At 38.8% G+C, this 25,168-nt stretch overlaps 1 protein-coding gene across 3 annotated transcripts in view; it reads right to left on the bottom strand.

Annotated features, from left to right (window-relative positions):
* USP6NL (USP6 N-terminal like) overlaps positions 1–25,168 on the bottom strand; it is a 189,859-nt gene that overhangs the window by 47,839 nt on the left and 116,852 nt on the right. For all 3 annotated transcript variants that reach the window (XM_032425552.1, XM_032425550.1, XM_032425553.1), the window contains 3 exons: positions 14,422–14,502; positions 6,745–6,852; positions 1,241–1,350 (listed from right to left, as the gene is read on the bottom strand). In XM_032425552.1, the coding sequence (XP_032281443.1) occupies positions 1,241–1,350; positions 6,745–6,852; positions 14,422–14,502 (299 nt within the window). The remainder of the gene's footprint in view (positions 1–1,240; positions 1,351–6,744; positions 6,853–14,421; positions 14,503–25,168) is intronic.

Here is a 25,168-nt window from a genome sequence, read left to right on the forward strand (position 1 = left end):
AGAAAGAAAGAAAGAAAGAAAGAAAGAAAGAAAGAAAGAAAGAAAGATAGATTATAATTGTTCTGAGCATTTTTTCCTTATTTTGGTATATGTGTTTATATATATGTATTTAAAAATATTTTTGTTTTCCTCCTTCCTTTTCCCTTTTCATTTAACGTATTAGCTATATTATACAGATATATTATTAACAGTTTATTTTATATTGCAGTATTGAGGTTATAGAATGTCAAAGCAAAAGAGTAAACATCACCAAGGACTTCGCATCCTCTTGTGGGGAAAGGATTAGACTAGTTTCAGTCCTAGGCAAAAGAGTTCTATCATGTTAGGTGAAGTATGACCTTGTATTACCTGTATTTGGAAACTGAGTTGACAAGGATGTACTCTAATGGTCAGTACACCACTGATGTCACCTTGGCTAGGCTACAACCCCCAATTATTCAAAAGCTAATCTACATGTTGCTGTAAAAAAGGCATTTTTTAGATGTGATTAAAATCCGTAAGCAGTTGACTTTAAGTAGGGGAGATGATCCTAGATAATCTTGGTGGGCCTGATTCAATCGAGTGAAAGGTTGTAAGAGCAGATGTGAGGCCTCCCTGAAGAAGCTCTTCCTGTGGACAGCAGCTCCCCTTGTGCTCAGGAGTTCTGGGCTGTCTCTGCTGGTGGCCTGCCCTCCAGATACGGGACCTGCCTAGTCAGCCCCCACTACAAGCCAATTCCTCTCAACAAATCTCTGAATACACATCTCTTACTGGTTTCCGTTTCTCCTGTTGAACTCAGCCGATACAGACTTCAGCAAAACTCTCATTCATAAACTGTAATACTCATTTCAGTCATTCATTCCTCATTTGTTTTAGTTTCAGCTATGCACTGGGGTCAAGTTTATAGGGATCTATTTGTCGCTGACATGGTTTTCAAAAAGTAACACAATCTCCCATTTCTTTACTAAGATTTTAATAAAAGTAGCTACTACATTTTTAAGAATTCCCAGATCATAAAATGACTCTTTACCAACCGAATAGCATCTACTACGTCAAAGGTTAAAAAATTTAAGGGAGCCTAGATCCTAGGTTTCACACAACACGGACCAAACGATCTGCAAAAGCTTAAACCTTTAGGACCTGCATCAAAATTATGGTTCATACAAGACATTCTACTCACTCATGTTTTAAGTTAACAAAGACTTTAATAAACACTCTTTATAAATGCTATTTACATTTCATAACATTAAAGTTTACTTACTTAACACCATATCTGTCTCTAAACATAATATGGTCCCTAAATGTGCGGTTGACATCAAGGTCTATTTGTCTGATATCAGGTGAACAACCCCGTGCTCTGTGTTTTAATTTCTGAAGAGAAAAAAAAGGGGGAAGAAAGCACATTTTTATGGATATCAGTTGTTGAAGACAATTCTCATTAAAATAATAAATCATAAAGTAATTATCATTAAAAAACTGTTTTGGTTTAGGAAAAGCACGCCTGTGGTTCACCAACGAATGTGAAAAGGCACACAATGAAGAGCTTCCCTCCCACCGATGCCCCATCTCTCCCACACCCATCCCTTCCCTCCTCCCGCCACCTTTCCCCCCGCATCTTAACAATACAGTTAGATTCTAATTTGGAATGAAGCACTTTTCAGAGTCTGCCTTGCTAATAAGACTACGTAAAAGCTCTTCACAGTTGAGCCACACAGTCCGCTAGGATTTCTTTTTTCTTTCCAACACAATATTTTTGTTTTCCTTCGAGCTAATCATTGCCTTGTTTCTTGATTTGCTTCATTTTCTACATGCTTGTTGCTAATCCAATCCCAAACTCACTTTAAACTGCATCCATCTCCTCTGGTGCTGTCGCAATGGAAAAGGTAATCTCCAATTTCAACTTCGTGTAGATGTCTCTCCAGAGCCTTCAAACCTGCTCCAGCCTTGGGCTCCTGGACCTCTTAGCCTGCTGCACAGCTAGGGTCTTGGGGTCCCCCTTCACCCGCGGCTAGGCCTTCCTTCGCTTGGGTCCCCTGTTCCCTGGGTCTCATGTCTTCTTCTTTCTTGGTTTATTCCCTTGTTCTGGAGGAGCACATCCTCCAGTAGCTCCTGTGGAAGGGTGTATGGAAGATAAATTGTTTTGAAAACTTCAGAAGTCTGATAATATCACCTCCTTCTTATTTAACTGTTGGGCTGTTTTAGAATTCTAAATTGGAAAATATTTTTGCTCAAAAGGCACTGCCTTTACTGTCTTCTAGTTTCCAGTGTTGCCGCTCTAATTCTGGTTTCTTTGTATGAAATCTGCTTTTTCTCTAGAAGCTCGTAGGCATTTTTCTCTCCACGTCCTGAAACTTTACATTTCTGTGCTTGATTTGCATCTATTTTTATCCACAGGGTTGGGCACTTGATGGATCTTTTCAATCTTATAAACTCGGACTCACGTCTCTCAGTTCTGAGTGATTTCTTCAGTAATTCCTTTGTCGATTTCCTCATCCCTCCCACCTACATTCCCATTTCCTCTTCCTGCAACTCTTACTATTAGAGTGTGGAATCTCCGGCTGTCATTTAACTTTCTTATATTTTCTGTATTATTTCCCATTTCTTTGAATTTATCATCTACTTTCTGGGAAATTCCTTCAATTGTTACTCTCAAACCTTCTCTCAAATCTTTCAGTTCTATTATAATTTTTTATGATTAATAAGCTCTCTGTTGTTCTCAAAGGTTCCTTTTTATAGGCTTCTATACTTGCTTTATGGATGTAATATCTATTTTGATCCCTCTGAAGATACTTGTGATCGTTTTTTTAAGTTTTCTTCTTGCTGCTCTATAGTCTGTTTCTTACACGTTTCTTTTTTCCATTTGTTCTCGTGTATCTTTAATGTTAGCTCCTTTCCTCAAGGAAACAGTGGTATTTCGTTGTCTGCTTATATTTAAAAGTAGAACACTAAAAAGCTGATGGCAAGCTCTGTGTGCAGAGGTGGGGCTTCACGACTGTCTCTCCACTGCAGAATGATCTGGCTGGGCAGTTTCCCTGAGGTTCCCTGAAGTCAGTATCTCTGGGTTTATGTCCTTAGGCTGGGCAGATTCCTCAGAGAAGTCTCTTCTGGTCTCTGGTCAGGAAGATAAGCACCTGGCCGCCAATGTGCTGGGAGCAGCATGGGAAGGAGGCCAGGATGCTCCCAGCTCAGGACATGCCGTTCCTCTGTGCCATCTCTCCGCCCCCCCGCCCCACCCCTCAGGACCATGGGTCCTCTCTGGTCCAGAGGCCCTCTGGTCCATTCTCTCCAAATGGTAAACCTTGGACCCGTGGCCAGGGTCGGAGGGGGACGTCGAGGATCTAACTGCTTCTGTGACGGACTCTGGACCACTTCCACAGTTCTGAGCTTCACCTCCACTCCCAGAGGCACCTGCAGCTGACAATTAGCAAGACTTCTGGAGATTCTGAGATCGAAATCAGCCAGCCCGGGCTTCCATTTTCTCGGGTTTGCTGAGTTTAGTAAATGTCTGTCTGGTTTCCAGACACTGGCAGCCACTCTCTCTCCTATTTCTTACTCCTTGTGGGCTTTTGCCTTTACAAAAACTCCCTGCTGTCAGTTTCATGGCATTTCGGGGTAAGGGAGCTGAGTGAGGATATTTAATCTCCCAAGTTGAACGAGGTAAGAGATTAAAATTTATATTAATCTATACTTAACCACACTAATGTATAATTATGCATTTATATACATATATTATACTGACTCGTTTACCATGTACTGGTGATACAGATCTCTGCCTGAATCAACTCCAATAAATACATATGAAAATATAACTGCTAATTCCTGACTTCAGCTAAAAGTAGAAAGAAGTAGGCTATCTGGAATATGTGTGTATGTGTCAAGTGTTTTGTGACTACATGTACTCTCTATGTTTTGAGGCAGGAGCTCAGACAAGGGCAGCTTCTGTAGCTTTTAAAATCATGAAGAGTAACAAGAGTATACTTCAGAGTCCTAAATACACAGGCAGATATTTATCGTATTGTATTAAAATCACACAACCACTAAAATATTACTGTACACTATCCCTGATAAAAGTTGATCCAGAAGATATTACCAAAATTTAGTTTAAAAATGGTAATCTGTTCATATTTGTTCTTTCTTTTTTTTTTAAAGGTAATGGGCAAGTAAAGAGGTTTCAATGATTGTTCTACAAGTCTCCTGGTAAAAAAATGAGATGTCAAAACACAGGAAGAAAATGTTTTGACAGGACATGATAAAATGTGCTTTACAATAAAATTTAGTTAAAAGGCAGAAAATCACCCAAATACATCTATAGTATCAGTTTCTCTAGAGGAAAAGAAAATCCAACACAAAAAGGCCTCAAGACAGAAAAAAATTTCAGTTAGTAGGTAAAAAATAGTAGGTCAGAAAGATTAGGTCCTAGAATATTTACAAACAAATGTACAGAATACAGGAAATCAAGCATATTTCTTATCTTAGTGCAAGGAGGTAAAGCAGCTTGTACAGTTATCTCTGAGATTGAGTGGGCTGAGACCCATGAGTGTCACAATAATACAAGAATATACATTTTATTTAAAAGAAACAGGATCTAATGAACCTATAAGCCTGAAGTGGAGGTACAGTGGAAAGCATTTGTATGAAAGATCCACAATATCGCGGTGTGCTTGGCCAACAAGATTATGAAGCCCCAGGAAGGCTGTAGGTGAGGCTGTTAACCACGATGGACTGAACTTCTGCCATGTGTGAGATCTAGCATGACACACAAGAGAGACAAATGACACTGAGGTACACCTAAAAGAACAGGAGGAAGAGGTAGATGAGGGCGCCAGCTTAGGCACCAGCAAGTCTCACCCACCAGAGAAAAATCTTAATAGTTCTATTCCTCCTGAAGTTCCAACCTGAAGAGAGCAACTCATACCATCTTTGGAGAGAGAGAGTAAGAAAAAGTGGGAAAGGAGGACCATCAAATAATGGTGCTGCGAAAACTCAAAGAATAAAAAAAAAAAAAAAAAATTTTTTTTTCCATCATAGTTTTAGAAAAAATAACCTTGAAAGTACTGGAAGGCAAGTCATTTCTTTTGTTTTTGTTATTTGTATGCCTGGCATTTACTAAATAGATCTCTCATGTTAACCAATGCCCGGATCATTTTATTCTATGTAGAAAAGGTCTAAAAGATCATTGAAAGCACAGTTCTGCTATTAGAATGTGTGCTGGACTGAATAATGCCCCTTCTCCAAACTCACATCTACCCAGAACCTGTGAATGGACCTGATTTGGAAATAGGGTCTTTGCAGATGTAACTGAGTGAAGACGAGATCATGCTGGATTAGGGTGGACCCCAAGTCCAGTAACCTGCGTCCTTATCAGGTCAGACACATAGACACACACAGGGAGAAGGCCGTGCGAGGAGGGAGGCAGAGAGCTGACTGAGGCAGCTGCAAGCCCTGGAATGGCGTCGGCAATGCCCGAAGCCAGGAAGGGGTGAGGAAGGACTCTCCCCCAAGCCTTGAGACGAACCAGGGTCCTGCAGACACCCTGGCATCAGGCCACTAGCTTCCAGAGGTGTGAGAGAAAGACACCCTGCTGTCTGCAGCCACTCCGTTTGTGGCACTTCATGGCAGCCCGAGGAAACAAAGACAGCATGCTAAAGAAAAGTAACTGTCTCCTCTCATTAATTAAACAAGAATTTAATGGGCACCTACCATATACCGGCATGCTGTACTAGGTGCTGGGGCTAGATTTTATATGTTTTCTCAGACACCATTTTCAATACTGGCTCTAAAACCATGATACTAAAAGCAAATATCTAATCAACAGACTAAAATAATTTGAAACTCTAAAACCCTAAGACATAAACTCATAGTCTATGTAGGGCCCAAACAGCTAATTTAAAAAATCTTGTAGACACACAAAAAGTAACTCTTTAAATTAACCAGTATTTATTATCTTTCATCTTGATACAACATTATATACACACACAAACACATTATTTGAAAAAGAAAAGAAAATATCAAGAGTATTCCAAGGCTCCTTTTATAATTGGTATTGGGTTTAAATTATAAATAATTGTTCTTTTATCCATTTTATTCTATTTATATACATTTTCTGAGGAACATATTTCAAAAAGATTTTTAGATAATCATTCCTTTCAAAGGTTAATATAAACTTTAGATTTAGAAAGGGTATAGCTGAGATGACAAGGAGGTAAATGTAATGTATTAACTAATTTAAGGAAAGCACTATGGATCACTGAGTCAAAAGTTTGACTTTTGATTAACAAATAACAAAACCTAGAGATCCCTACTAGTCTTGGAGAAAAATTCTTTTCTCACACCCAGAAGAAAATAGTCAAGCACACAGAGGCAGCTGTTGGATAAACTGAATCCCACTGCTATTTTCCTACAAAGTCTAGAAAGGACACCGTAGATCTCTTTATTAACACTACACTGCAAATGAGCAGTTACAATCAGGTGTTAGTCAATTTTCCTCACGAATACGCCCCAACACTGTTCCTTTCAAATATGTGAAAAGCACTGGATACTTACTGACTGATACAGAAAATAACATTTTCCCTGAAGTATTTGTTCGCAAGTTAGGAAGTAGATTGCACTAAACCAAACAATCAAGAAAATAGGCTTATACAACTCAATGTAGTATCATGTTAATATAACTTCAAATGATATGAATATCTTACATCACCTTGAAAGTGAAAAGAAATAGGTTTTACTTTTCAATTTCAAAATAACAAGTTAGCTTTAAATACTCACACTATAGAGGTCTCTTGTTTCTTCTTTCATTTTAGGGATCTCCAGAAGCAGAGCCCAGACTTCACCTCTGAGCTGGAGTGGGATTCCTTTGTAAATTCTCCTATGAAACTTATTGAAAGAAACAAATTGAAGGTTATAAATGACAAAAATCTTAGACTGATCCCTCAAATCAAACTAATTAATATTTGTTAGTCCTTTATTTTCAAAGTATCCATGACAACTGATACATTTTGACATGGCACACTTGGATCCCATCATCTCTACTTTTCAAATCCTAGCAGGGAGGCCTATACACAGGAAGGCAGAATACACAAAGATGAAAATGTTAAGTACGCCTAGTACATTGGTATTTTCATACCATTACGAAGGTGCTTCTCATGCAACATGAAAGCATAATCAGTGCTCTTTTTTAAGGTGTGAACATCTAATTTACACATTCCCTGTTGATATAATCAACTAGTTACATACTTTCTTCCTTTTCCCCCCATACATCTAAAAGGCCCCAAATAGCAAAAAGATTGCCTTGTGCCCAAAGTGTTTTCGTGGAGTGTAGAGAATACTGTAAGCCCTAATATCTCTTCCTGCAGCATCTTCTCTCTGGGGCTTTCCAGAACCTATCAACATAACATATCCTGTCTAGCTCATAACTCAGCTAATGCCACCCGCAATCTTCAGTTTTCTCCCCACCTCCCACCACCCTGTGCCTCCCCTCCACGCCTCCACCCCACACTCCCGCTTTCCTCTCCTCTTTTCGATTTTGGCAGTTCTCCAGGAATAACCTGTCATCACTTTTGAATGAGATAAGGAATAAATCATCAGTTTGTCAACTCTTTAGGTCCTTATACGCTGTCACTCTATGAATCCTAAGACTTCATCTACTTCTCCATCTTCCCATAATTGTATCTTTTTTCTTCAAAGCTAATTATTCAAAATTTCATACAAATCTATTATGGTCATTACAAAGTTGTGCATAATAAAACTTTGAAACTTAAAAGAAAATGCCCAAACAAGGAAATGACTAAACAAATTATGGCAGAAACCTTAGGGAGTGAGGTAAGAATAGGTACACAATTACCTTTATGATCAAAATAATATATTTTAATAGTATGGCTAAGAAAATAGGATGTAAGTTCTAATAATTGAAATGCTGACAAGTTATGAGTTAAGAAGCAGAGTTTCAACTACTGCTATATACTACTTCACTTTTTTAAACTAAAGCTAAGTCATGATGTAGCTTTATAAAAATGATGATGTGGCTTAGAATGAGTAACAATGTAGAACAACTTTTACTGTGAAATAGTGGATATTGTGAAGTTGATTCAATTAGACAATTCCATAAGGAGTTTCAGCTTTGTTCTTTTGGTATAAACATACTATGCCTCAAATTTGAAATCTTAGTAGATAGTGATTAAAATCCTGGAAGTTTTTTAACTCATGCAGTAGCTCTAACTGGAAGAATATATACAGAAAGTTCTGTGTAAACCAGACTCTGCTACTTGCAACATTTCCCACATATTAAACATTTACCACCTTTAACTGCAAACTGAGTGTGGTTTTTAAAAAAATGAATTTAAGATTTATCTTCCTAAAGAAAGTTTGTCATCTACATTCATTCCAAAGTCGTAATATTTACCATTATACTTTTTTTTTTTTTAAGATTTATTTATTTATTTGACAGAGAGAGAGACTGCGAGAGAGGGAACACAAGCAGGGGGAGTGGGAGAGGGAGAAGCAGGCTTCCCGCTGAGCAGGGAGCCCAATGTAGGGCTCGATCCCAGGACCCCGGGATCATGACCTGAGCCAAAGGCAGGCGCTTAACGACTGAGCCACCCAGGCGCCCTACCATTATACTTTTTAAAGGAGTATCACCCACGAAAAGTATTTTCAAATTATCTCCTAAACTTTTAAAGTAAAGATGCTGTACTATAAGCATCTAATATGAATATAGGAAGGTGTGGAAACTACCACAAATGTGAAAAGTGAAAGTTTAATAGCCAAGTAGAATATGATGGCAGGTAAGCAGATTAACTTTGATGGATGTGAATCTCCATTAGGCTGATGTTTTCAATAAGTTAAACGAGAGTCCTGACATGTATTTCTCAAACTCTATTACTTGAAAAGACTTCCGACATTATTTTATTGCTTTCATCCAATTCTGTATTCAACAACTATACATAAATGTCGATTTTTCATCTTAAAGTGAGTAAATTTTTTAAAAAATCAAATTATCATGATTATATTAAGAAGAAATAACAGGAGCGCTTGGGTGGCTCAGTCGGTTAAGCGTCTACCTTCAGCTCAGGTCATGATCCTAGCTAGGGTCCTGGGATCAAGTCCCCCATTGGGCTCCCTGCTCAGCGGGAAGCCTGTCCCTCTGCTTGCCACTCCCCCTGCTTTTTGTGTTCTCTGTCAAATAAATAAATAAAATCTTAAAAAAAAAATAATAGAGAAATTCAGGTAGAAAGCAAAAATTAATGGACCAGTGCTACTCCAGGGCTAAAATGAAAAATGAGGCACAACTTTTACTGAGCATTTACTATATGCAAGAAACTATTTTAAACTAAAAATAGATGTTTCTCTCATTTAATCACATCAACAATTCCAAGAAATTTTATTATCCCAATTTTACAGATGGTGAAAGTGAATCACAAAAAAGTTAAGTAATGTGCCCAAGGCACACACAAGATGTCACCATCTTTTAGCAAAAGATATTTATTTTACATTTTATAAAAAACAAAGACCATCTTTCCAAGACCATTTTGCATGTAGCTAGTACCCACTATTCTGCTCAAGTGAACTTACTAAAATACACAGATCAGAAAATATTAAGGGAATCCAAGAGCAGAAAGCATTAAAATGATAATGAAACTGTATTTAAAAGGTAAGCATAACATACAGAGTTGTCAAATCATTATGCTGTACACCCAAAACTAATGTAACACTATGTGTCAACTCTACTTCAATTTTAAAAAAAGGGAATATAAAAAGAGATGTATCTGGAATTCAGCTTTAGGAGGTAGTGAAATAACCAACTGAGCCACCCAGGCGCCCTAGGAGGTAGTGAAATAAAAAAACAGGTACACAAAGTCACATATACCAGAAAAAGGATTAAATTATGAGACCCTAAAATAAGAATTTTAAATTATGAAAAAAAATAAATTATGCCTATTTGTTTTTCAAATACAACTCTTATATGACAGATTGACACTATGGTAACATAATTTTCACAAATTTTTACCTATCATAGAAATTTTAGAAGTTTTGTAAAACAAAGTAGGAATTATATCAAGTATGACAGATACAAATAAAATTTGCTTATTCTCCAGAACAGTGTCCAGTTTACATTTGTTGAGAATCCTTCAAATGACAAAGTAATATCTCATATTTTCTATGAGAGTCTGTAATGTAGGCAAAGCAAGTGCTACTCCACCTTAAATGCTGGGAGACCAGGGCACAGAGAAGTGGCTTGCTTAGGTCAAAGAATTTCGCCTTCTTAGTCCTATTTCAGGGCACTTCTGCCAAATCCCACTGCCTCTTAAGAGATTACAGCTAAAAAAGACTTCAGCAGCAGCAGGTGATAGCTGTTTATTCCAACTCATAAATGAACATCATCACTCATTCTAAAAAGCAACTACGTAATGACTGCGGGCTTTGTGGCCAACACTTATTAGGTAGGTGCTCTGGCTACAAACATGAAAAAGTTCTGTGGAGCTCACAGTAGCAGGGAAGATCTATGTGTAAGCAGCTAAACTGATACCATAAACTGATATCCCTTTATTATAAAATACTCCTTGCTACAGAGCTGAGCGTCACACCCTGATGGGAGAAGTCGTGACAGAGACAGACTCCCCAGAGGGGGCCAGAGTGGGAAAAGGAGAACAGTAGGCAATATACTGTCTAAATGTGCAGGAGCTGTTAGCCCTTATGTCATAGGACACAAGAGATTGGAGGGGAAAACCAGAAAAAGTTGAGGAATAAAGATGCTGGGGTGAGGGCAGTGAATGCGGTGGTTACTTCTTATTGGTCCAACACAGAGACTCTCACCTTGAGACTGTATGAGAAATATTATATCAGAGGAAGGGAGGAATGAATTTTACATTACAGAGTTAGGGAAGATCAATACTAAGGATCCACATGGATTTGCCAGGAAGGGGAAATGAGGAGATGAGGGTGAGGAAAATAATGAATCTAGTAATAATGACTTTAGTAATATAGTTATGCTAACATTTTCTGATTATTTATTAGGAGCCAGTATATGTGTTTCTATGTCAACTTATTCCTTGTAATACTATCGCATTCCCTTTTCTTTTTTTAATATTTTATTTATTTATTTGCCAGGGAGAGAGAGTGCACAAGCAGGGGGAGCGGCAGAGGGAGAAACAGGCTCCCAGCCGAGCAAGGAGGCCGTACTATCACATTCCTAAAGAGGAACATACTATTATTATCATCCCCATTTTACGGATGAGAAAATGAAGATGTGGAAAAATAACTACCTCCAAACCATACAACTAATAAACTGTAGAAGAACTGAAATTCAGTTAGTCTGACTTCAGAGACCACAGTTTCTGCTTTTGTTTTTAAGATTTATTTATTTGAGAGAGAGAGAGAGAGAGAGCATGAGTGGGAGACAGAGAGAATCTCAAGGAGACCCCCATGCTGCTCATGGAGGCTGACATGGCACTCGATCTCACAACTTGACCTGAAACCAAGAGCTAGACTCTTAACCGACTTGACTACCCAGATGCCCCCAGACACCAGAGTTTTAACAATCATGATATAGAATGTCTGTCTGTATGTTGGATTTAATATACAATATTTAATAATATTCCAAGTTAAAAAGTACTACCTTTAAAAATCCTGTTAGAAATTTATTTTATGGATATGATACATAAAATCTTTAAGGAAAAATAAATGAAGGTTCCCTGAAATCTACCTTTTGCTTTCAGTATCTTTGTTTCCTTGCCAACAGAATCAAGTAGTCTATTTCAGTCACAAAGATATATTTAAACATCCATCAACTAAAAAACAATTCCACTGACTGACCTAACATTTTCAATACCTCTTTCTAACCTTAGTGATTTCAAAATAGTGATGAATGCACCAGTCCACATCACACACTGGCCAGTAGCCAACTTTGTAGCCTACTCAGCAGGGCTCCATGTGGGGGACTTGCAACACTCCAAGTGTATTACCATGAAACAAGAGTTCATGCTGAGCTGCTTATCTCTTTACTGTCTCTCCGTTTTCTTAAAGCATCCCTGCTCCATTATAACTCCTTCATCTCTGCCTCCAGATAGGCATGAGTCCCTCAAGGCCAGATCTAAAAAAGTTTTAAACCATACACAAGGCCCTATTGGCTCTTATAACTACATTCTATTTCCTTCTGACTTTTTATTGACAAACACCAAAAGGGAAAGCAAACATGAAAGATGGTATGGTAAACGAGCCCTTGAGTGTGGGCATGGGATCTCCTGCTGCGATGAACAAGCTGTGTGACCTTGAGAAATTTATTTATAAACTTGGTGCCTCCATTCTCCCATCAGTAAAATAAAACGCTAACTAATATAAGGTCCATTCAGTTACTTGACTAAAAAAAAAAAAAAAAAGGAAAAAAGTGTATCTGTCGTAGGTACTCTGCTGTGACATAGCTTAGACACAATTACATCATGACTAATTAAATCATAATGTCTCCAGCTAACAGAGATGACTTCATTTAATAGAGTATATTTTTTAAACGGGTACTACTGAACCAGGCACCGTGAGAACTGTGAGACACATAGGCAACACAAACAACCTTAATGGAAACTGCCTTTCATTAAAGCTTGGATTCTAAAGATCCAAATATTCTCTATCACAGCTATATTTTAATTTCAAGACACTTGCAGAAATTTCTTTGTGTTACCATTACGTAAGTAAGGAATCTGTGGAGAGAAAACTTCACCTCCTCTTGGAAGAGAAGAAAAACACATGCTACTTTTTTTTTGCCTCAGTGCAATTTAAAATGAGATATGAATTGAAAGCAGCAATTCTTTTAGAAAGTACATTCTGTTGCACACCAAATTGGACCATATATATTATCAAATAATTCCAGCATTATAGTTGTGGGAAAGTGCTTTAAAATTATACATCAAAGAAACAGTTCTGTTCAAATCTCTCTTACTAGGAACTACATTAGTCAGACTTACTGTCAGAATAATGGCCTGGTAGAATTGCTCATTTTTACACCGGCTTACATACTTTCATAGATCTATGTATACTCAAGGAGAACACAAAGCCGTATAATTCTACAAATATCTTATTAGACCAAATGTTGAGATGAAAGTGTAAGTGCCGCCGCATCGACATTTACCCTGTAATTACCACTTGAGCAATCTTCCCACAGACATGAGGTAAAGTAGGTGCCAACTTTAGGCCACTCTGCATAACTAACATTCTACTTTGAACTGATTCCTTTCAAAACTGATTCCTCTCATTCTACTTTGAACTGATTCCTCTCAAAAGAACATCTTGAGTTCCAACCTAATGCTAAAACACACAATAAAATCAACAACCCCAAAATGAGCTAACTCCTGATGAAAATAAAATAATAAAAGAGTCTAACAGACTTTAAATAAGGGTAGTTAGGATGCTCAAAAAGAAAAGGGGCATTAGTCCTGCAAGATGCTCTATGACAAAAAGATTTCCACGGTCGAGTAAGTTTCAGTCAGTTTAAGGTCCGTCTTGAAGGTGTGGTCCCCCGACCACGTGTTATAATAGTAAAGTCTCTGAGGAGTCCTGTAGTAAAGGACTTAACTTTGCTTCTCTTGGGTTAGCTCTGATATTCCCAACTTTATTTCAAGAAAGCCCCTTTCTCTTCAAAAAAAAAAAAAAAACTTCCACCACCATGAACTTCACAGCTTCCCAATGTTTAAAGACTTTTGTGATGAGGCTGGTGGTGACAGTAATAGATGTGTATGTTATGTTTTAATTGGTTTAAAACTCAGCACCAACTCTGCAGGGCAAAAACATTTAAGGGGAGGTTTGCTAGAAGCTTTTGGAAAGATTGCTCCTGCTTCAGGGAAAGCTGTCAAGGCCAGCCCTCCTCCTGAGCAGTGTGACGTGTGGGTGTGAAGCCCGGAGCTGCAGCACGGGTTCTGACCCCAGAGGGAAACCAACCCCAAGGGAAAGCTGGCACTGCAGAAGGCAGAGCAGAGACAGGAAACAAAACTAAGGCACAGGCAATGCAATGGAGCAGCTGAAGCAAATCACTCCTGAAACCATCCTACCTCGGGACTACCCGGAACAGCCTCTAAACTGCTGAAACCTATCTGTATTGGATATTCTGTTAGGACACAAAGACTCCTAATTTGAGGCATCCCAACTAAATCCAAGTTTTTTGGTTTTTTTTAAAGATTTTATTTATTTATTTGACAGAGACACAGCGAGAGCAGGAACACAAGCGGGAGAGTGGGAGAGGGAGAAGCAGGCTTCCCACGGAGCAGGGAGCCCAATGCGGGGCTCAATCCCAGGACCCTGGGATCATGCCCTGAGCCGAAGGCAGACGCTTAACGACTGAGCCACCCAGGCGCCCCTAAATTAAAGTATTAATATACTTCTATAACTTAAGAGAAACTTTTATCGGGAAAATTCACATTGAATTTGTGTAGTTTCAGATAGAAGTAACATTATTTTAATTACCTTTTCAGTGTTCTTGTATTTTTCCCATCCTTTTAGCATTTTCAACCACTTAGTAGTTCTTTCAATTTCCAGTTGCTTTTGCTAAAATAAAATTGAAATTCACTGTTACTGTTTGAGTCTTCCATACTTAAAATTACAAAAAAAAGTTAAAGAAAATGCTCTAAAAAAAAAAACAAACTACTAAAACAGTTAAGCTCTTAGATAAGCAAATACACTATCTAACTTTAAAAACTTAGTTAAGTGATTATAGTTGTAGCAATAGTATTCCATAGCCGAAGTTAAGATACATGGGAGATGCTCCAATGGGACAGGTAAAGAGAAAGGAATTGTTTAAATTTTCCAATGTTTTTAAACTAATCACTGAAAACCCTATGTATTCTACAAAATTAAACCAAAAGGCAGTTCTAAAATATTTTGCAATATTTTTAAAGCAGCAACAAAAAAAAAACTTCAAAATTCCATTCTCTTCTTTTATATGTTACTGAATTCTAGCATCTTAATGTTTTCAATGACGGAGATGATTCTTTAAAGGAGAACTGGGTATTTATTTGTGGAGAGATTAATATCTAACTAGCAATTTGTTAGTGAAAAATTTATCCGAAAGTAAGTAAAAGTTGCCGCCCTGAAGAAAATTCAGGGCAACTCAGGGCAACTGTCGTGGACATGGATGGTACTGTGACAGGTATGACAACATACGGTCAGAAAAGGTGACCACAAGGTCACAATGGAAGAAGCAGTCAAATCCACCTAGGGATGTTAAAGAAGGTAAGCCCTAAATGAAGAATTGAAAGTTTATTGAAAGATTATTAGGATTTTTATCAAGTGCAACGTGGGACTGAATATTCCACGAAGCACGGATAAATGTCGTTCTGAGACAGTGCAGCACCGCGGGCGGCCGACAGTAGCTCTAAAAGGCTAAAAAAGGAAGCATCAGGAGATGAGGCTGAAAATGTAGGCAGGGGTCTTGGATGTCACACCAAATTGGAATTGGAGCAAAGCTGGGGAATGGGGAAGGTGGTACAGATAATGCTTCTTCCTCCCTTCTTTGGTTTCCAGGAGAAGGGATGTTTTTTCCTAATTATTCGGGCCTGCTCTCCAATCTCTTATTCACTCATAAGGTGGTAAAGTGACTTAATTAGTAAGTTTAGAAAAAGATCTGGGCATGTACAGCTCCTCTGTCCCTTTTCTGTGGAAGCCTAAACCCTCAGAAGGCACATTTGTACTCCATCCTTTCAGACAAGGAAAAACACCCTTCTCAGCCAAGAAGTCGGCAGTGACCTGCCTGTCTGTGACCAGGTGGTAGAACTGTCTCCTACCTGGCTTCCGAGTTAGGGAGCCCACAGCTGCTGCACGCCTAACCTGCATTCTCCCTTAACACCTCTGCGCCTCATGAAGGCGGAGACGTGTGCGGTTTCCCCAGTCCCCGGCACAGAGCAGGCACCTATTTCATTTTCAGGAAAAGAGCCCAATGTGATCGTTTCTTATGAGTGAGCTGAGATTCCGCTATTTTGTTAATTCCCAAAGCCCACATTTTCTTTTCTGGAGGCCTCTGTAAGTGTAATAGGTTTATGAATCAAAAGCACAGGAAATGAAAGACTAGACAGCAAAGAAAACAGTTCTGAAGATTTACTCTGTGCTCAAAACGGTGTGCTCATTACAACCCTGTGAGGTACGTATAATCATCCCTATTTCACAAATAAGAGAACAGCGGCACAAGGCGGTCGGTCTAATGGCTTTCAGATTCCCTATGCAGTAAATTCAAGTGTGAAGAGCGGTTCACAACCGGGCAGCTAGGCTTCAGGACCTGCCCTCTGAGCCACCGCAGCAGGTCTCCTGCTTCCCACGTGTCCTCTTCGCGGCTCACGTGACCGCAGTTTCCGAGGAAAGCAAAGGCTCCTTATCAACGGTCTTCCACCCAGCCTCACACAGGCAGATGGCATATACCCACCACCAATATTTTTAGATTTAAAAGAAGCATAAAATCCCAAAGAAAATCCTGATTTTAGGAAAAGATCCTCATTTTCCAAAAATGAAAATATTTTTAGAGAATTTTATTTTTAGGCATATTTTTTTTTAAGATTTTATTTATTTATTTAATTGACAGAGAGAGAGAGAGACAGCGAGAGAGAGAACACAAGCAGGGGGAGTGGGAGAGGGAGAAGCAGGCTTCCCGCGGAGCAGGGAGCCCGATGCAGGGCTCGATCCCAGGACCCTGGGATCATGACCTGAGCTGAAGGCAGTCGCCTAACCAACTGAGCCACCCAGGTGCCCCTATTTTTAGGCATATTTTTAAAACTCTTTAATTACTTCTTAACTCTTTCTAAAAATTGTGATGCGTTTTTCATAATAAAAGATCACTCGTGAGCAATAAACATATTGTTATAATTCCCATTTTTCAAAAGACTAAGCATATTCTTCATTATATTATTAGTGATAAAATGTTGCTGATGTTTCCAGAAATATGTTTAATTTTAAAGCTCAGTGGGGCACTGAAATCTAATTAATGTTTCTGCTAAATGTGACTTTAGAGAAGGCCAAGCTGTGAAAAAGCAAGATTGATTTAAGTTTAGTATTTTTTTTGTTCTTCTGCACTTCCTCCCCTGACTTCTTCAAAGCACAATCCCTTTCTCCACCAACAGGAAAACACCAAATAATTCAAGCCAACCCAAGAGTATAACAACATACACTTTGCCAGGAACAACCCTGCTGAGACCTAGCAGGTCTCTTGCTATCCTTCACCTTTATGACTATGAATTATCAATGAATCATTTTAAGAACTAGTTACTCTTTATTTTTAAAGGCATATTCTGTATTCTATTTCTTATCATATACACAATTTTAAATGCTACACAATAACATGCAAGAACAAAACACACACACACACACAATTTTAAAAACCATTAATAAGTATGCTTTTCTTTCCCCAAAGGGAAGGGCGAAAAAAAAAAAAGATACATCTTGGGAAAAGCCCCGGGCTGCAGGATTTAAAAATTAAGTGTCAGTAGTTCCATCAAGTTTAAATGTTAACTCCATAATGCCATCAATTCAGCCACACCTGACTTGAGTGCAAGTGACTGTCCCGCCTGCCCCCCCTCCACTCATGAATCTCTAACTCATAGATAAAATATACTTTATCACCAAACATGCTACCACTAACTGTTCCAGAACTTATTCTGAAGTAAGAAGTAACTGAAATCATAAACGACAAATGTGAACGTGAATGCTCTAGAAAAACAGGGTAAGGTACACCATCTTGTCATGGACTCAGTAACACCAAGACAAACTAGAATAGAAGAGCAAGTGAGAATCTTGACATAGTTCAGCAATCCTAATTCCTAGATGAAGGCACTAATTCCTTACTCATAGCCCTGATGGTCTTCAATCCCACCTACTACAACTTTTTAAAATGTGTCACAGTTAAAAACGCTTCAATGGCTACTCACTATCTACAAATGAAGTTCAAACTTTATGGACAGCCCTTCACAATATGGTCCCATTCACCTTCCAGTTTTACTTCTTGCTACTTGTATCATCTGGCCACTCTGAAATATTTGTCATTCCCAGCACATGATGTGTTTTTATACCTCTTTAACCAAAGTTTGCTATTTGTCTGCCTGTGATGCTCTTCCCCACCATCATATGGTAAAACGTATCCTCTCAAGACCCAGTCAAATGTCAAAGGTCTGGAACCTTTCTCAAATGCCTCCATGCTCCAAGCAAAATTAACTGTTTACTCAGCATTTTATGGCATGGACCAAGGACCCAGCTGGCCTGGATTCAAATGTGAATTCTGCTCCTTCTTATAGTTTCATTTGGGGCAAATTGCTCAATCTCTCTGTATCTTAGTTGTCTTGTTTACAAAATAAGAATTATTATGATTATTGTTATAACACCTAACAGCTGTGTTTTAGTTGCCCTAAATGCCCAAATCTTATCATTATTGTTATTATTCAAGTATAAACTCCTTGAGAACAGGAACCATATCATATATTCCTGATTTAATTTCATCACCTAAAATAGTGGCAGTTATATTTAAAAAGTCAAATAAATATTTTAAAATTAAACATAATTTATATAAGAAAAGATAAGCAAACAGCACTGTGAAACAAATAATAGCATTCTGTCACCCCAGAAGTAGAGGGGTAGGAAGGAGAAAGAGGATGAATGGATGGAACAAGATCATAAATACTTTTGACAGCAATTCAATCATTGTAACATAGAAATAACCAGAAATGAACTATAACAGTATCTCTTATGCAGCATAATGGTAAAAATGGTATCAGTCCATCATGTTGGCAACACTTTTCACAGTAGTGCCAAAAGGCAGAACTACTGATGTTAGAAGTCTATACAAAATTGATATTAGATAACTCTGTTGACTTCAAATACAGACATCTTTATTTCTCCTAACTTTTGTTTCGAAATACTTTAAACCTACAGAAGGTTAGAACAGTGCACCATATACTTCTACAGTTCACTCTTGAACAACATGGGTTTGAACTGCATGGGTCCACTTATATGTGATACAGTACAGGACTGTAAATGTATTTTCTGTTCCTTACAATTTTCTTTTACTTTTTTTATTGTTATATTAATCACCATACCTTACATCATTAGTTTTTGACATAGTGTTCCATGATTCATTGTTGTTCCTTACAATTTTCTTAATAACACTTTCTTTTCTCTAAAAGAAACTAAACTTAACTGAACTAAACTGAACTAAACTTAAACCAGTAGCTTACTTTATTGTAAGAATACAGTACCTAATATATAAGAGCATATAAAGTAGATTAATACATATTAATAAATGTAATGAATATATTTATTAACAGTTAATTGACTGTTCATGTTATCCATCTATGTTGGCTTCCAGTCAACAGTAGGCTAAGTAGTTAAGATTTGGGGGAGCCAAAAGTTGTATGTAGCGGCGCCTGGGTGGCTCAGTCGGTTAAGCGTCTGCCTTCAGCTCAGGTCATGATCTCAGGGTCCTGGGATGGAGCCCTGTGTCAGGCTCCCTGCTCAGCAGGGAGTCTGCTTCTCCTTCTCCCTCTGTCCCTCCCCCCTGCTTGTACTGTCTCTCTTTCTCTCTCTCGCTATCTTTCTCTCTCTCAGATAAATAAAGAAAATCTTTAAAAAAAAAAAAAGTCGTATGTGGATTTTCGACTTCATGAGGGGTCAGCACCCCTGCCTCCACTGTATGGTCAATGGTCAACTGTAATCTGTGTGGCACACTTTGAGGGAGTGTGAACATCCTGTCCCTTAACAATTCTATTCAATGGTCTTATCATCCACTAATAATCCCTGCCTGAATAGATTCTGATTCTGATGGTGCTAAAATGATGTGGTGGTTTTTTTCTATGATTCCTTCTATATTATTAATTGACACTTTTCTATTTAAAAGTTTTTCTCTTCTAGCCCCTCCTCCCTTTGAAATAGCACTATGGTATAAAGGAACTATTTTATTCAATGTGTTATAATCCACTATCATTATTCTTTTAGAAGCTCAAGTTGTCTCAAATTTGGCAGAACTGCCTCTTATCTGGTTGGAGATTTCCCCCTTCAAGTGCATCCTTTAGACATGCCCCCCTATCTGGCACAAAATAATCATGGTCACTTTACTTTATACTTTTTCTACCCTAAACCTAGAGCAGCCACTTCTTTAAAAAACAGTGGTTCTTTTTAATGGGGAATGGTTTTCAAAAACTAAGATCTGGCTACTAGGTGAGCTCATCACTGCAATTGTTAAAATCAGATAGGAGACCATAGTATAAGAAAATTCTATTCCCCTGAGAATGTCAAAACAACATATACCAAAAGGAAAATAATGCCGAGGTCTTTATGTCTATCCTATATTCCCTTTGCTATCTCTCCGTTAACTCCACTGACTATGAAAACAGTACACTGTTGTGCACTTTTCTTCCCAGGAGCTATTTTCAGAAAAGGACTAAACTTCCATTTGAGTTTGCAATCTGATACCTGATTGTCCTAAGTTGATGCCCCTCTGAGTCAGACTGGCCCCTTCTACTCAGGCAAGGAAGGTATAAGGATTAAAACTGGCTGGGACCAATGTCTTCTTTGCTGCTTCTCAATCTCCAGTGATCTCAGACTATATTTTTAACCCTATGCAGGACCAACTGAACAGTAAGTACTTGACAACTGTGGAATCATCCACATGGTACTAACTTATCTCCTGTGTAGTCCCAGGCTCTTCCTATTGTTAACATGTTAATAACCCCGACAGTAATGGCTACACATATACACAACACATGGGTGGATGTTAAATGGCCTTCTCTTCTAGAATAAGAAATTTTGGAACTTTACTAAAGTTCAAATCCTCAGATGCTTTTTTTGTCTCTCCTGTTTGAGTATCAGGACAAGTGACTGAGGACAGTGGACCAGAGTCACACGCACCTAGACCTCACCAGCAGAGGTCAGGAGAGGACAAGAAGTACAGGAAGGAGAGTCCTGTTTTGACAGAATAACGACACTAAAAAGTCTATTGGTCATGTATTTTGAGTAAGATTTCACACCACATAAAATTAAGATACAGTTTTTAAAGATATGAATAGGCTCCAATATTCTATAAGCTATGCAAAATACCGCATTACATAAAGGAATAGCTGAATTCATGAAAATTCATAGCCTTACATATCCTTTCCTCCTTATTAAAAACATCAATTAAGCTCAAAGAAACAATATAATCCATTATTAATATTGTTCTCTGCTGGGTAAATATAATGAATGTGATTGTTTGTTTAAATGCCTGTTTGGGGGAATCCAAAGCACTCTGCAATATCAACACTGATCCTCTTAGGAGGGACTGCCGACTACTACCCCTATTTTATTTTTTTTTTTTTAAAGATTTTTATTTATTTATTTGAGAGAGAGAATGAGACAGAGAGAGAGGGCATGAGATGGGGGAGGATCAGAGGGAGAAGCAGACTCCCTGCCGAGCAGGGAGCCCGATGCGGGACTCGATCCTGGGACTCCAGGATCATGACCTGAGCCGAAGGCAGTCGCCTAACCAACTGAGCCACCCAGGCGCCCTACTACCCCTATTTTAAACAGAGAATGGCCTTATGCAAAATAATGGCAAAGCTGGAACTAAAACCACGATAACTTGACTACGCATTAGTGTACAAGTCTTCCCAAAAGACAGTAAGTGCATGCTTCAAGTGTATGCTTTGTAAAGATTAATAAATACATGTAGGATTCCACAAGGTACTATTTCCATTGATGTTATTCAATGAAATAATACATGCAGAATTTTTTATTAGCTTCCTGGAAACTGCAGGCTTGGCCATTAGGACTAGGAAGTCACTGAAGAATAATGAACTAAACTTAAACCAGAAAAATTGGGGGAAATTCTGATAAACTAAACAGTTTACAGTCTTAGACTGCTTTGTGTGTGTCTAGAGTTCTCATTCCACTTTAAAGAGACCAAGAGTATAAAAGGCAGGTCATGTAATAGGAGAGCAGTTTTAGACAAAACTTATACAAAAGGCATAAATGGAATCTCAATGAGCAGCCTCAGAATCCTGTCTCTTTCCCAGTAAAAGACTGGCAAATGAATATAAAATTATGTCTTAATGTTAAATTATTAAGGTATGCATAGATTTTTTTAGTGACTTCCTATTAAACTCTTTAAAGTAAACAACCAATTAATTATAAGCCTAACTGGGTAGGTCTTTTATTCTACAGGCAAGTCTCTTAAAAAACAAAAATGTAAAGACAACCTCCTTCAAGCATGCATCCTGCACTAGTTTTTGTCTTCTACTTCTTCTTTCCCTCATTGTCACCCTTCTTGAATCATTTATATCACCAGTTCCCAGACTTCTGAACTTTCTGCACCAGAAAACTATACAAAAGAAAAACAAGCAGGGGCAATGAAGGCAGAAGGCTATACTGGGTTGCCAGATTATATTTTGCCAAATATGGGTATCTATTGTTAAAAGATACCTTCCGATTCTTCTCTCCCTAATTTCTCAAATAAAGGCCATTGTAACATTCAAAAGTATTTAAGTCCATATTTAGTGTTATAAAGCAGCTGTTACATTCATTGGATTATGCATTCAGCCACCACTTACTAAGCATATACTACATGCAAGGCTCTGTGTTCTGGGGGTACAGCTGTGAAGAGTAGATAACCGACCCATAGAGATGGCAACCTAGTGAGCAAACAGAGAAAATAAAGAAGCGAGTAACATATTTAGAATGTGAAATAGCGTTAGGTGCTAAAGAGAAAAACAGAGGAAGGTGAGAGATAATTAGCATGTGTGGAGGGAGGGAGTTCCCAATTTTAGATATGATGGTCAGGGAGGAGGGTCTTATTCTGAAGGTGACACGTGAGTAAATAGCAAAGGAAATGGAAGGTGTCTCGTAGCTACTGTGGGACGAGGCCGGGAAGTGCCCCAGAGAGGAGGCAGCCAAAGAAGGGATACGGCAGGCGTGTTCTGGAACCACTACGGAGGCCAATGAGTAAGGAAGAGCAGGCAGTGAAGACGAAATGAAAGCCTTAACAAAAAGCACATCATACAGGGCTTTGAAGGTCACTCTAAGGACTTCCCGTTTTATTGTGGATATGACTGAGAGGCAACACAATGTTCCAATCAGAGTGTCATGATCTTACTTAAACAGGCTCATTCTATCTCTTTTGGTGAACAGGAAGATCATGGGGGAGAAAGGGGGAAAATAGCAGAAGCAGGAAGATAGAAAGTTCCAGTAGAGAGGTTACAGTGAACAGGGTGGCAGAAGTGGTGATGGTAAGTCATCAAATTCTGAATACATTTTGAAGGCAGAGCTCACAGGATTGCTGACCGATGAAATGCAGATTATGAAAGAAAGAAAGTCAAAGATAACTTAGAAGTTTTACACTGAACAACCAGAAGAGTACAGCTCCCATTTACTGACACAGGGAAGTCTGTTAACAGAATGGATTTAAAGAGAATAACAGGGGCACCTGGGTGGCTCAGTCGTTAAGCGTCTGCCTTTGGCTCAGGTCATGATCCCAGGGCCCTGGGATCAAGCCCCGCATCGGGCTCCCTGCTCCGCGGGAAGCCTGCTTCTCCCTCTCCCACTCCCCCTGCTTGTGTTCCCTCTCTCGCTGTGTCTCTCTCTGTCAGATAAATAAATAAAATCTTTAAAAAAAGAGAGAGAACAACAGAAACTCCTGTTTGGGCATTTGTTAGACATCTAAGTGCACAGATTAAGTCAGACATCTAAGTGTAGACATTTAAATGTATATGCAAGGATATACAAGTATGGGATTCAGGGAACCAAGTCATCAACATACGGTTGGCATTTAAAACCAAAAGACAAGATGAGATTAACAAGGAAAAAATACAGACAGGAAAGCGAAGTTCCAAGGCCTGGGCCCTGGGGTACAGAGATCCAGGAGATGAGAAGGAACAAGCAGAGGAAACTGAGAACAAGCAGCCAGTAAGGAAAGAACATGCGGAGAACCTGAGGGTCTGAAGGCTGGGAAGAAAGAATGTGTAAGAATGAGACCGTAGCCAACCACATCAAAAACTGCTGGTAGGTCAAGAGGAAAATTGAAAACTGCCTACTGGATGACACAGTACAAAGGCAATTAGAGACCCTAATACAGGCCAGAAGGGGGGTGGGGATAAGGGTGGGAAGTTAAAAATCTGACATGCAAGAAGGAAATGCAGGAAAGAAATGGAAAAGAGAGTATAGACACCTCTTTCGAGGAGTTTTGCTGTAAGAGCAAAAGAGAATCAGGGTAGTTCTACGGAGGAAATGGGGCAAAAGAAGATTGGTATTATTGTTGTTGCTTTACAGGAGAAGTAATAAATTTTACTCTGATGGGAACAATCAAGCAGAAAGAGAAAGAATTCGGGAGAGGGAGGGAAGGATAGCTCGAGTGATGTCCCTGAACAAGTCTAATCACTCATAGTGATGAGGGCCTATAAGCACAGATGAAGACAGGTGGGTAGCTGTGGTTGTGGAAGTTTGTGGAAGTTCTCTGCCTGCTTCTATTTTCTTATAAGAAATAAGAAGAACATGAGCTGAGAGGACAGAGGAGGTACTGGAAGTCTGAGGAGGAAAGAGAATGTTCCAATAGTTGAAATGGAGCAAAAATTGACTAGTAACAGCATGCTTTCCTGCCTGAAAGTTGGCCTGGACTTTAGTCCAGAGGAAGCAAGAGAGGCGAGGGAGGTAAAGGTGTATGGGAGTGACTGTACTGACCTACAGTAGAATTTCAGCTGTAGAGAGAGGGGAATGAAGACATGAGTTTGGTGAAGGATAATATAACAGTGGTTGTATCAGTGAGGTCCAAGGATCAGTGAAGTCAGGACACTAGACAAGAGGGAAAATGGTCAGAGAGTGGGAACAGATTCTCAGATTCCCATTTCAAACTGGACTGATAGAAGCCACCAATAATCTCCCACCTTTTGTCTCACTTGATCTTCCTCTAGTCACTGGACGGACAGTGAGTGTCTCAAAGGCAGAAACTACCTCTTTATTTGACCCTAGTATTCTAGGCAGTACCTAGTCCAGTGCTTGATACACAGTTGCTACTCAATAATGTATTGTAAGAAAGAAACTCATTTGCCAAAACATCAAGGTTATGATACTGGGAGAAAATGAGGCAGTCACAAGAGAATTCAACTGTAGAAAGTACCTATAAGAATCTTCAAATGGCAATTCTGTCTGCATCTTAAAGGTATGCTTCATTTTCTTATTTTCAGAAATTGTTTATTTGAGGAAGATTTTCTAAAGTATT

The sequence above is a fragment of the Phoca vitulina genome, unplaced genomic scaffold, assembly GCF_004348235.1.
Source record: "Phoca vitulina isolate PV1807 unplaced genomic scaffold, GSC_HSeal_1.0 scaffold33, whole genome shotgun sequence".
In the NCBI taxonomy this organism is placed as follows: Eukaryota; Metazoa; Chordata; class Mammalia; order Carnivora; family Phocidae; genus Phoca; species Phoca vitulina.